At 33.4% G+C, this 13,434-nt stretch overlaps 1 protein-coding gene across 1 annotated transcript; it reads right to left on the reverse strand.

The window, feature by feature from the left end:
• Window positions 1-791: 791 nt before the first annotated feature.
• LOC138694282 (heterogeneous nuclear ribonucleoprotein K-like) lies at window positions 792-12,776 on the reverse strand (the record flags this gene model as incomplete). Its single annotated transcript, XM_069817793.1, is given in 7 exon segments — window positions 792-871; window positions 2,648-2,883; window positions 4,645-4,773; window positions 6,947-7,063; window positions 9,300-9,372; window positions 12,015-12,058; window positions 12,720-12,776. Coding segments are annotated over 7 exon segments (736 nt in total), but the record flags the coding sequence as incomplete, so codon positions are not given.
• Window positions 12,777-13,434: the final 658 nt, after the last annotated feature.

Here is a 13,434-nt window from a genome sequence, read left to right on the forward strand (position 1 = left end):
TTATAGGAACACACTTTTACAACAGGAATTTGCTTTTAAGTTCGTAACTTTTTTAGCTTCAACATACAACGTAATGAAAAATAAATAAGTAAAAACAATTTAAGGTTAATGCACATTCATAAGAATTTGTAGTAGTATTTGAGAAATGGTAAGTACTCATGCATGAAAGCTGTCTGGTAAAGAAAAATTTTTAAAAAGTGAAATGACGAGTGATTAGTAACAGCAATAGCAAACAAAGGGTCACCCAATGCAAATCATATCATTTTACACAGTTTAAAAGTCACGGACAAGAGTTTAAGATGGCTGGTGTATGCAAGTTAAAGAAATCTCAATACACAGCAGTACAAATTTTGAACAGTCTCACATCACAATTCATCTCAAGAGCACTGCACATTTTATACAGTTGCAGTCCACGTATGTCTGCCATTCCTTTTCGTAACTCCTACTTTACACCCTTTTCCATGTCTCTCCGCAACATATCAAGTCATTTGTATCCATTTCCCATGTTTTATATCCTTCAATATTATTTTGTTATGAAAACCTAGTTTCACAATCTACTAACAAAACGTAACGTGAACAATCATTCTGCATGCTGTACATAGAGATACATATAAAATCACACATAACAAGAAAACGTGTAAAAAAATTAAATAATTAAAGAAAACTCTTGTGCATTAAAAAAGTTGTTCTATTTATTTAGCAAAGCTTAAGAAAGAAGATGCAATTGGTTTTGAAGCCCCTATCTGATTAATGTGTAATTCCTAATCATTTTGAAATGACAAATTTTTTACCTCTGTTTCCTCCAAAGCCTCCACGACCACCTCCAAAGCCTCCACCACCACGAACTGGACCCATACCTCCAGGTGGACCTCTGTAACAGAAACATATACATACATTAGCTACATGAATCAAACCGCAATTAAACATGTAAAATGAAAATCTGTTGAAACAATGTCATAGAAGTTATATGCTCCATGTATTCTTGAAATTTTAAATTAAGCCTTCCAAATATTCAATAACCTTATGCAATTCCATTTAGTTTACATGTACATACCTTAATTTGGTGCCATATATGAATTTCAATATCCCAAAATTAATTCACGTTATCAATTCGCAATGGCTAACTAAAAATCATAAAATACTTGCAGAGAACAGATATAATCCTCGATTGAAGGTATACAAAATAAACAAGAAAGATATTAAGAGAATCCATGTGCAGCCAATTATTAAAAAGTTATCACACTTCCAAAAGTTTTAATTTCTATGCAGAGTACCCAGTACACTGTGAAACAATAATTCATTTGTTCCTTTCCTTTGATTATAAATATTTTTTGTTATTTCTTGTGCGAAAAATTCTACACTTTTCTGGAACAATCAGATTTTTGGCAACATGTTTATCTTGAATCTTATCTCGAATCTCAAACAGCTTTACACAACGTGTATACCCAATGAACATTTTGGTCTTGATGCAAGATCATTCTGGGCAAAATGTGAACTAAGAAAACGACAAATTATTTTAACAGCTATCCAAAATGTGTGTGTTCAATTCATACAAAAGAACTAAGGATATAAAAAAATCTGCCATACCATAAAATTAATTTTACATTCCATTACAACGGAGTTAAAAAAACCATAACATTTAAAAACAGTACAATACTGTTATTTTTCCAACACATTTAATAACAAACAGGTTAAAATTTACCTAAATCTGGTAAAGTTATCCTACGTTGTTAGATATGATTAAGTTAAAAATGAGAATTTATCTTCAATTTTATTTTAACACCCTGAAGTGAAAACGCAACATATTCATACATATTCATACCACAAAATATTACTGCTTGAAGAAAGACTGATAGAAAAAGAGTCTGAGACATTTATATCTGAAAAGGTGGTAACCCAATGTAACGAGTGGAGACCAAATTGTAATCAGTAAGATGGTGCTGTATCCCCTATATATTCTATGTGTAGTTAATATGGATGATATAGTACCACTTAGGTACTGATTTGTTTCAAGTTAGAAGTGCTTCACCTAATTACAGTATTTTTGTCCTATAATGTACAAATATACTATTGCAAAATAAATTAAAACACCAATCCCTTAAAACGAAATTAGAAAGTTCCTCCAATTGACTATAACATATCTATGTTCATAAACAATAAATCTGAAAGGATGAGTAGATGATAACTGAGAAAGTAGCAGCAGTCATTGCAATCAGTTTGTTCTCAGTTTAGAGAACTGATGTTAAAAAATTCTAAAAGAAAAAATTAGGGACATTCAGTATAACGGATTGAGTCCTATTATATAGGTAATAAATGATCTGAAGAAAGAGTTTCTATGCACGATAACAAACATTTTTATTATTTCTGGCAGTTTGGAAATCTCACCCTCTCATCATTGCCACCATAAACTGCACTAACGTCAGAATTCTACACAATTCTTTGGCGTGAAAAAGATATATGAATTTTGTCAAACTTGAGTTCAGAGAATTTCTGTTACATGTCTATTTCAATTTCAATCAGCACATACTTGAACACCATAGGAGTCGAAGATGAAATATATTCCATGCATGAAATAACTAATGGGAGTCCCAAACCTGCCATAAACGGTTAAAATGCAACACATTTGAAATATATTCACATTTCTTACCCCATTCCTCCCCGAGGACCACCTCGTGGTCCAGGACCCATATTGCCACCAACACCAGGTCCGAAACGTCCACCCCTTCCCATAGGTGGTGGTCCTCCCATACCACCACCATACATCCCTCCAGGACCACCACGTCCACCTTTGCTATCTTGATCTCCAAAACCACCATATTCTTGAGCATGGAAGTCGTCGTAATTGTGTGGATCATATGGGTTGTTCATACCCTTTATTGGTGACTGCAACAAGCAACATGTAACTTACAGGTAACGTGTATTATAAATTCTGATCCTTTCCAAATGTAATTAGTCTCTGAGATAATGATGTTAAATTTCAGACTTTAACACTATGAGAATTGTTCTATATTCACACATTCATTGCAAAATAAGGTAATATAGTAAGATAAACTTCTTGCTTCTGCTTGCACAATTAAGTCACTGTAAGATACAAGAATTTGTAAAAAAACATGCGATTCAGTACTTCGGAATATGTATAATGGGCTTCAACATTTATTTTCTCATTCTTATCTCTAAGTGCAGATTAAAAAACAATTCATATAACAATGAGTGTAGGACTGTACAATGAGCCAAATATACGAAGAAAACAAAGTAATAATCTTCTGAATATCATTCCATATTCATACTGTCTGCTGAAAGTCAGATGAAGTACCCTTTACTGGTGATAGGATTGAACTGCTAATAATGGTAAAGGGATGAGGCATTCCAATCCTGCGAATTTTGGAAAAGATTTCGAATTTTCGCACATTTTTCCATCATTAAAATGTTTCGAATTCTAATCTTTTATTGTTAAATTTCCAGGTATCTTAGGCTGGACAGTGGGAAAATATAGAAGTGATATAAATCCTAGATGTGTTTGATATGGCTTGGCCAGTACCAGCCAAGTAAAAATCTCAAAAATAATTTATTTAGCGAATAGAACTAAATGTATTTTACAAAACTATGAATATATGTATATATTTTTTAAACTACCTATATTCTTAAATTGAATAGCTACCTGGAACAAGGTTGTAACCAGCAAATACAAAATTTAAAAAACATGGGAAAAACACATTGTACTGTACATACTTCTAATTTTTTTTTTTTGAGCAAGGTTGACAATCAGTCACATGTGCTGATTTTTTGAGCAAGATTGACAATCAGACACATGTCCTGATTTTAATAAGAGTACAAGTATTACATATAGCGCATCATTAACCATTATTCACGAAAAAGTTAACTTATGAGAAACGAGGATTACAACCTTGTTCTGGGCAGCTATTCAATTTTTGTCCATTATACACAGATTTGAAATTTTGCTTCTATTACAATCTCTCACTAAATGTTGGTTGGTTGTTAATGCTTGGCATATTGGAATTCTTCCATTTGCCTTCTTGGTTCCCAGTATCGTAAAGACAGATCTGTAGCTGTTAAATTTTTACAGTTCTTGAACTTTCACTAATGTTTGACACAAAAGCATTGATAATGCAATTATGTATTGTACAAATTTATTTCAGAATATATTATCTCCTACTACACTATGAAAACTGAAGAGTAAAAAAAAAAAAAAAAAGAAAAAAAAAAAAAGAAAAAAGAAAAAACTATAAACTCAGATCAACCCAAATTTCTATGGTAAATGTTATATTTTCTGTCCTGTAAAAATGCATTATAAACTGATCGATTAATGCTATACACATAGAGTTGACAGTTTATAGTATTACTTAATTAAATTATTTATTTATTCTGACAGGTTTAAGGCCATAGAGCCTTCTCTTTCATCCTACCAGATAGCATATACATATACAAAAAAAAATACAAACAGTAACAAAAGTAATACAAATTAAATTAAAGCCCTATTCAGGGTTAACATTGGCATTCAACAGCTTGCTATGATGTTTCAGTTTGTTGGTGAGCAGAAAGAAGAGGAGAAACAACTTTCGAAGTATGAACATCAAGTCTTCTATTATCTTTGCTTCTGTTTTATCTGAGTTATAAAGTACTTACTGTTTTGATGAGTTCCATTATCTCCCTTATAGAATCCGTGCAGGTATTTGGCCTTCCTGAAATCTGGCATACTCTTTCAGTGCTTTGAGGGCAGCAATTAGAGAAAATCTTGATCCGAGCTCCAGTTTTCTGTTAAAAGAATCATGCATGGTGACTTAGAGTTAATGAACTATGGTATAAACCAAATTACATATGTGAGTGTATGAAATTATCTACCACCTAAATATCCAGAGATGAATGCAACTTTATTCGCAAGAAGTCTGCATTTCAAAGTTCAAAAATATAAATGACTAACTTATGTTGATTACCCTGATCATCTGCGGATGTGCACTTACAAGGTGTGTTTGAAAGGTTCGTGGCCTAACCTACTGATGCATTGAAAAAGTGTCAAAAATGTCACTATTCTTAGTGGCCACTTTACATTAGTTCAAGGACGAAAAATCATAATTTTCTGTTAGTTTAATTTTGAACAAAGCAGACCTGGATGCTACATTGAGGGAAACTGCTCCAGCATTTTCGATTGTGAAAAAACGGGCAGGTATATTTAAACATGGTTGAGAGTATTTAATGATAAAACACACATGTTAGGTCAATAATAGTGTTCACTGATTTTATGAAATACATTAAAGGTGATATGTTACAGTTGTATGAACACTAATAATTATTAGTGTTCATACAACTGTAACATATCACCTTCAATGTATTTCATGGCTGAGAGTGTTTGGAAGACGACTTCTGCAATGGACATGCAGTAACAGCAACAAGTGAAGAAATCGTAGAAAAAATCCACTATATGGTGTTGAATAACTGTCGACTGAAAGTGCGGGAAATTAGCCAGGTTATGTGTATACCAACTGAATGGATGAGCCACATCTTAATGTTTTAAGCGTGTCCAAGGTCTCCGTAAGGTGGGTTCTGCTCAGAAAAAAAGTACGTCAAATGTCAAATTTCGAGGAATTGTACACCCGATTTTTGAGACTGTTTGTGACCACTGATGAAAACCGGATCCACTACTACACACCAGACAGAGACAAAACAACAGTCGAAACAATGGAAGCACAATGATTTTCCGCCTGCAAAAAAACAAAAGCTGTTCAATTGGATGGCAAAGTCATAGTGTCCGTGTTCTAGAATTCCAAGGTGATAATGATGATTGATATCCAGCAAAGAGGAGAACGATAAGCAGAGAATATAATTCAAATCTGCTGCAGCAACTGAAAGGGAAAATTCGCGAGAAGAGGGCCATGTATGCCAAGAAGAAAGTGTTGTTTCTTCAAGACAATGCACCTGTTCCCTGCTCACATGTCTGCAAGTGCAGATGCTAAACTGCACAAACTACAGCTTGAATTGTTGCGCCCCTCCCCCCCACCAGATCAAGAACCCTCAGACTTCTTTATCTTTCCAAAGCTCAAAATTCACTTTGCTGGAAAGAAATTTTCGTCAAATGAAGAGGTTATCGCAGCAGCAGAAGACTTTTTTTTTTTGGCAAATCTCAAGGAATTTGTGTACGAGAACATAGCAGTATTGCAGCACCAGTGGACCAAGTGTGTGAATCTGGAGGGGAGGGGGGGGGGGTTATGTTGAGAAATAAGGACTGTTTCAGAATAATCCTAGTTTAATTCTATGTCAGGCTATGAACTTTTCAAACAATCTTCGTACTTGCACATATTTCTGAACACACTGGACAAAATGTTCACATGTAATATTTAGGAATTTATTCATTCCAAAAATGTGCGTACAATAATCCAAGAATTAACAGAAAATACAACTTTCTTTGAAACCCATAAGCAAATTAATATACTATAAAACATTTTACTTGAAATTTGCTTCAAATGTATTCATCTATACTTATTTCTCATAGTGGTGAATAGAACAGAATAGACTATGTTCGCCAAAACTTCACACTAAGGACTATAGTAAGTTAGGATATTCCTCCAACCACATAACTCAAGTGTACTAAATTGCACATAAATTAACTCGCACTAATACAAACCTGAACTTCCAAGGAATCGAGACTCTGAACTTCCAAGGAATCGAGACTATCTTATATACTACTTACTGATTCTGATAGGTTTCCATTATCACAAATTTAGCACTTTGTCAAACTGCATTAAAATTATATATTTCTGCAGCACATATTAGCAGAAGGCACATCACAGTGACAATAATCCATCAGATACCACACCCACTAAATTTTTTAACTTTCTGAACTGCTCAATACAAAATAACATTTGTAAAATAACTATAAATGAAAATTCCAGTCCACTATGTAAAAATATAGTATAAGAATATGTTCACCAACCTCTCTGAGTTCCTTGATCTTGAAGCCTGATTTGCCAATGATACATCCTGCCTGGCTCTGATGTACCAAGAGTCGAAGATCTACGTCATCACCACGGGATCCTGACCGTCCAGATGCCTTCAAGTCAAAAAAGCAATATCAAAGAATTAACATCCTAATTGGCCTAACTTGAGAAAGAACTTCACTTCAACTTGGAAGTGTTAATGTTCTAAGTAACAGTATTACATATATCTCAACACTTACTATAAAAACAATTGCTGACTATAAGCCATAATGGTGAATTTTCACTGCTGCCGATTCTTTTACTATCTACATTGCAAATGAAGCAGGAACAATGTTATAAAACATTAAAGAAGCTATGGTTTTGCAAATATTCTCGTATACTGCAAAATTATGAAGAAAAAAAATACATTCTCATCAACATTCGAAGAATCAAAGTGATATATTAAAAAAACTTTTTGGACAAGTCACTAGTTCTCCAAGAGTTTTTTTTTTACACATATTTCACTTTGCGGAGTTGTCCATATTAACAAATTAAAAATTAAATAGTATGGAATGAAGATAAATGCAAACAAGACGAAGACCATGGTTGTCGCAAGAAAAATAAAGAAGGTAAACTTGCGAATTCTAAATGAGGTAGTAGAGCAAGTGGACCACTTCAAATACTTGGGGTGTACTATAAGCAGTAACATGAGCTGCTGCCAGGAAGTCAAAAGGAGGATAACAATGGCAAAGGAAGCTTTTAATAGAAAAAGGAGCATCTTCTGCAGGCCTCTGGAAAAAGAATTAAGGAAGACACTAGTGAAGTGCTTTGTGTGGCATATGGCATTGTATTGGGCAGAAACATGGACATTACGATGAAGTGAAGAGAAACGAATAGAAGCATTTGAAATGTGGATATGGAGAAGAATGGAGCATGTGAAGTGGACAGACAGAATAAGAAATGGAGTTGTGTTGGAAACAGTGGTGGAAGAAAGAATGACGCTGAAACTGATCAGAAAGAGAAAAAGAAATTGGTTGGGTCACTGGCTGAGGAGAAACTGTCTACTGAAGTATTGAAGGATGCACTGGAAGGAATGGAGAATGGGAGAAGAGTTCAGGGCAGAAGAAGATATCAGAAAATAGACGACATTAAGATATGTGGATCATATGTGGATACTAAGAGGAAGGCAGAAAATAGGACAGATTGGAGAATGCTGGGTTTGTAGTGAAAGACTTGCCCATGGGCAGAACATGTATGTAAAAATTAAATCAATGTGAACATGTTATTTTTGCAAAAGATAGCTGGAAATAATACATTCATCCTAGGTATAAAAAGTTCATAAATTGTTCATTTTTGTCTATCACTATTACCAGATTAGATCAAGCTTATAGTGTGGAAACCTGATACCCTATTCCCTCCAGTAACATTGCTATTCCCTTCCACCATTTTTTTGTTAATAAATTTAATTTGTTTTTATTCAGTAACAGTTCTAAACAATCCTCCCTCCCTCTGCCAAATTTGTAATGAACAAATATGAAATCAACTAAGACAAACAGGAAGGTCACCTAACATATTTTAATGAAATACATATCAAATTGTAGTTATTTAGATTAAAGCCATAGATGGTCAGCCATTAAAGTGTCTTTTAAAACTGTACTGCTAGCTTTCATAACTATCCATTAGTCGCAGCTTCTCTGTTATGAGTCTGTGCAGCTTGAGGGGACATCAATGTACACAAGTATACATGGACCACGGTTAGAATCTCCATATAACCACCTTCTTTTACTGTTTTCTTCCATTCGATCACTTTTTTATACATTGTCTTCATATTAACAGTATATTTATTGAATTTCATGTATGTTTAAAAATATTTTCCAGTCATACTAAATTACGAGATTCAGAGCTCGGCAAAAGCGAGAAATGTGTGTGTTTGAACATACATCAAATTCAATACATGGATATAAACTAGGGATGGGACATTCGAATCCTTGCACGTAGTAGTTTGCATTATTATTTGTTCAGCTACACTTCTGACAAATGAATAATTGTAACTGATGGCCAGTTATGAAACCTGAAGGTAATACCATTTTAATAATGTTTTCTGGAAAAATTCTGAACGTCTGGATTTACAACCAAGTGGATTTAAGTCTCCTCTCCAAACCTATTACATTACATAGTGGTAATATTTCTTCGTTAGAAAATCTATGCAACAATCACTTACTCTAAATTGAAATACTTCAATCTAAAAGAAAGAGTAATTTACTCGCCAAAGTTATTTTATAAATCACGACTATGATTTTCCTCTTTACTCTATTAAGTTCAGTGAAATTAAAATTAAACCTTCACAGAGATAAAATAAAAAATACTTACGTCTTCGACATTCGGAATTATCTCATTCACCACCTGAAGAACTGTGTCCAAATCCGAAGATATGGTCAGTATGCTGTAAGATATAAATACACACATAAAACAACAGGTCCTGCTATGCACATCAATCAGAAAAATAAAACCGAAACTAAATAAAATTCTTATAAAAATGCTAGTACAATTTAACAGAAAGTAGGATAATGAAAAATAAAACAGCACTGTGAATTAACTGCATAGTAACAGAAGTTCATTTGCACACAGGAAAAGAAAATGTGGAAAAACAGTTGTGAAAACTTATGGGACACAGATTTGCCATGAACAGACATAGCAACTTTCATTTACTATTTTATTATTAATTATTATTATGACCTATATTGCTTAAATACGTAACAAATGTCAACCAAAAAAACTTCTTGGAATATGGCAACTGCAATCTGATTAAAGTATGGTGATAAAGTAGAGATATCTAAAGAAAAAAAAATTGACAAATTAAATTAACTTTAGTATACATACTTTGGAAAATTTGCTTAAAATAAAAGTGACTTTAAAATTAAATTACGGTCAATGATACCAACTACAGCTTGACACAGGATAACACACATGGTGTTCTCAATATTACTCTCAAACTGTAACACAGAAATTAGATCATTAGCCTACACTAAAACCCCGTTAATTAGGATGACCAGACAAATTATACTGCATACTGCAATGTTTAATTGTTTAATTAGTGAACGGCACACACAGCTCAGGTAAAGAAAGAAGAGGCATTTCACTTTTGTTCTGTGCGTCAGTGGCTAACCATGACAATATCTTTGAAAAATATTGGAGTGCAAGAGGTCAAATGACTTTATTGTCAAATGCCTGGCATTAGAAAACAACAACTTTTGAAATGTTACAGCAAGAATTATGAGCTCTAAATATCCGGAATATTTTGTGAGCATTGTTACAAAATTTTAAAAAAATATTAGTTATTTATCCTATTCGTAAATAATAGTATCAGTGAAAACCTCTGAATGTACCAATAGGTAAAAATTTTATGCTTCCATTACCTTTCTAAAAAAGTATCAAAATGAACTGTAAGAACACGAATCTTTACTTAAAATATCGATCTCTCAATGTACCTTGACAAAGTGTACAACGCTTCCTACCCACCATTACTCTTTCACCAATAAATAAAAATTCAAATCAATATTACTAAATATAAAACCAAAAAAATACTTAATACAATCTATGAATGTCTGGTCATCCTCTCCTAAATAAATATTACACAAAATTTATTACATTATTTGTGATTTTCAACTGTTAACAAATATATCTCAGGCTTGAGTATTTAAGTGTTTTATGTAAGGGGGTATGTGTCCTATTAACTAACCCACGGATTTCCTTCTCTTACTTCTCAGGGCTAACCCAGGACTCCATGTAAGCATGGTGTAAATAAACCTCAAATAATTTCGTCACAAAACTATACATTGTTTTAATTCTAACCTCATATGAACAAATAAATTATAACATTTGTGGTACTAAGACTGAACGAATTGAATAATTTAACGTATATGAAATTTACAAGAATTGCCACCAAATGCATACATGACTAAACTAGAAAGTGAGAGAGAAAAAAAAGTTGAATTGAAAGGATAACAATAGTATAATAAATGCAGCATGTCAAGTTCAACATATTTTTAAATTAACACTTTGAGATAATTCATCACACTGTATCACTTTATTTCATCTGTCAAACACAAATTATTGAACAAGACTTAACAAAGAACTGCTTTCTTTCTAACTTTGTGATGAACTGCTCTGGAATAACTACAATTAGTCAGCAGTCAGACTTAGTCTCGAACCACATACTACAAACATAGAAAAAATAAATATACTAGGCTTCACTCAGTCTTTAACTAAAAGTGCTCGACATATTGTATATATAAAAATAAAGTAAGAGATTAACAATGCAAACAAAAAGGTGGCAATTCTTTGTTATATTGCTTATTATTCCTTTCAAGGCTATAAAGTAATCAATTTACTGTAAGTTTATTACAAAATTAACTAAGTAAACAATTATCTAAAATATAAAAGAATTAGTGACCATAAGATTCTTTGACTGGAATAGGCCTATTTAAAACCTACCCAGAGCAGGATATTCAATAATGGGAGTTTTTGTTGTAGGTACCGTACACATATTGCCTTGCTAATTTTGGACCATCTCTAGACACACACGGGGAACGTGATGTGCGATTAGTTCCATTATGTCCGGGCCAGTAGTGAGTAAAGTTCATTGAACGTTTGCAACAAAATTTCCATTTACGATAAATGGCTAACAATTTTTTTTTTTTTTTTTTTTTTTGGTAATTTAGTGGAAACCAGGTATAGAAGCACTTTAAGAGTGCAACCTACTGCAGGGTTATATGATAGCAAGTTCAATTTCTCTACGAATAATTCCATAGGTCTATATTTGTAACTTTGATTTTAAATAATTCAATAGATGAGAACTGAATAAAAAATATTTAATGAAAAACTTCAATCTCACTAATAAAATCAAAGGAAAGAAAACAAGATTAAAAAAACCTCAAAATTAATTAGAAACAAAGAATTTGTAGTAACTTTGTCTCTTCACTACAAGCATATGTATTGAGTGCTGTGTCTAAAGGGGTCACCAAGCCAAGCCACATGGAGTAGGTAACAGAAATTGAACCTAATAAAAATATGTGATGAATTTACCGTTCAGGCCCGGGGCAATCAGGGACAGTAACTGAGGCTTTGTACTGCCATTCGATGGGGGCATAATTCCCATTCACAGGCAGGGCGGGCGGGCGGGCATTCAATCCGACGGGGCAGCGATGAGCAGCAGAATGGGCAAGGGCGGGGCCATCGTACCATTGGTCAGATATGGGACCAATCAGGGACCAACGATGAACCATTCAGAGGGCGATGGAAGGAGTAAAATTGGGGGCAAAACATGTTAAAAAAATTACTGAAAAAGGTTTTTGTCAACAAACAGTGATTTCAACTTTTAAGCAGATCAATATGTGTTTAGAGTTACTGCTCTTTTAATTGTATTTTTGTCGCTGTTGAGGTTTAGTGTATTTATCAAAAATAGCTTTGCAAATGAGTCAGGATGGTAATGTCTGAAACACTGAAATCATTTAAATGAAAATGTTGTGTCTTCAGCCGAGACAAATATGATTTTTAAAAATTTAATGACACAATGCAATTAAGGTTGTAATATCTAGTAACAAACTCCGTGTCTTAAGACACTTTCTAGTTTAATTTCTTAGTCTTTGTTGAAATTAAATGTATGTAAGATTAATAATGGCAGGTAAATGTGTTTATTTACTTGTGTGAATGTAAATTATTAGAGCTTCTCTTTCAAATACAAAAGGCTGATATTTACACTCTTTATAAGCTAGAATTTTCATTACTCACCTCTGTCCGCAATTTCGTTATGTTGTGACCGCCTTTACCAATTATAGAGCCTGCAGCCTGAAAGTAGAACAAAGTCAGAATCAAGTCCCAAATGTATAAAATGTATTATTTATTTCATAATATGAAAGATAATGTTGCATTCTTGAATGTAACTCTGGTACATGAATATTTTCAAGAGAAAATTTGTTCTGGAGCCGGGTACTGATCCTGGGACCTTTGGCTGAGTGTGTCAATCCTCTACCAACTGAGCTACCCAGGAACTTCACCTGACATGGTCTCAATCTTTTCCTTTTTTTGAGATGGTGTCAGGTGAAGTTCCTGGGTAGCTCAATCGGTAGAGCGTTGGCATGCTCAGCCAAAGGTCCCGGGATCGATACCTGGCTCCGGAACAATTTTTCTCTTGAAATTATTCAAGTCTGCTTCACAGGGACTTTACCTGAAAGCTAGATTTGCATAATAACGTTGGTACATTTTACTTAGGTATAATTATGAAACCTCATTTATTCTTAATAAGCATCCAGAGCATCCCCAAATAACAGTATTGTACATTTTGCAATTTCTTTTTCAAAATTGCAAAGTAACTGTCTAATAAATTTCAAAGTAACTGTCTAATACAATCACAATATATCTTGTAAAAAAATTTTTCAGACTCTGCATTACACAGGCAATCATACCTGTTTGCAAACAAGAGGTAGAAACTTTAGCAAACATTGAG

This window comes from Periplaneta americana, unplaced genomic scaffold, assembly GCF_040183065.1.
Source record: "Periplaneta americana isolate PAMFEO1 unplaced genomic scaffold, P.americana_PAMFEO1_priV1 scaffold_88, whole genome shotgun sequence".
Classification (NCBI taxonomy): Eukaryota; Metazoa; Arthropoda; class Insecta; order Blattodea; family Blattidae; genus Periplaneta; species Periplaneta americana.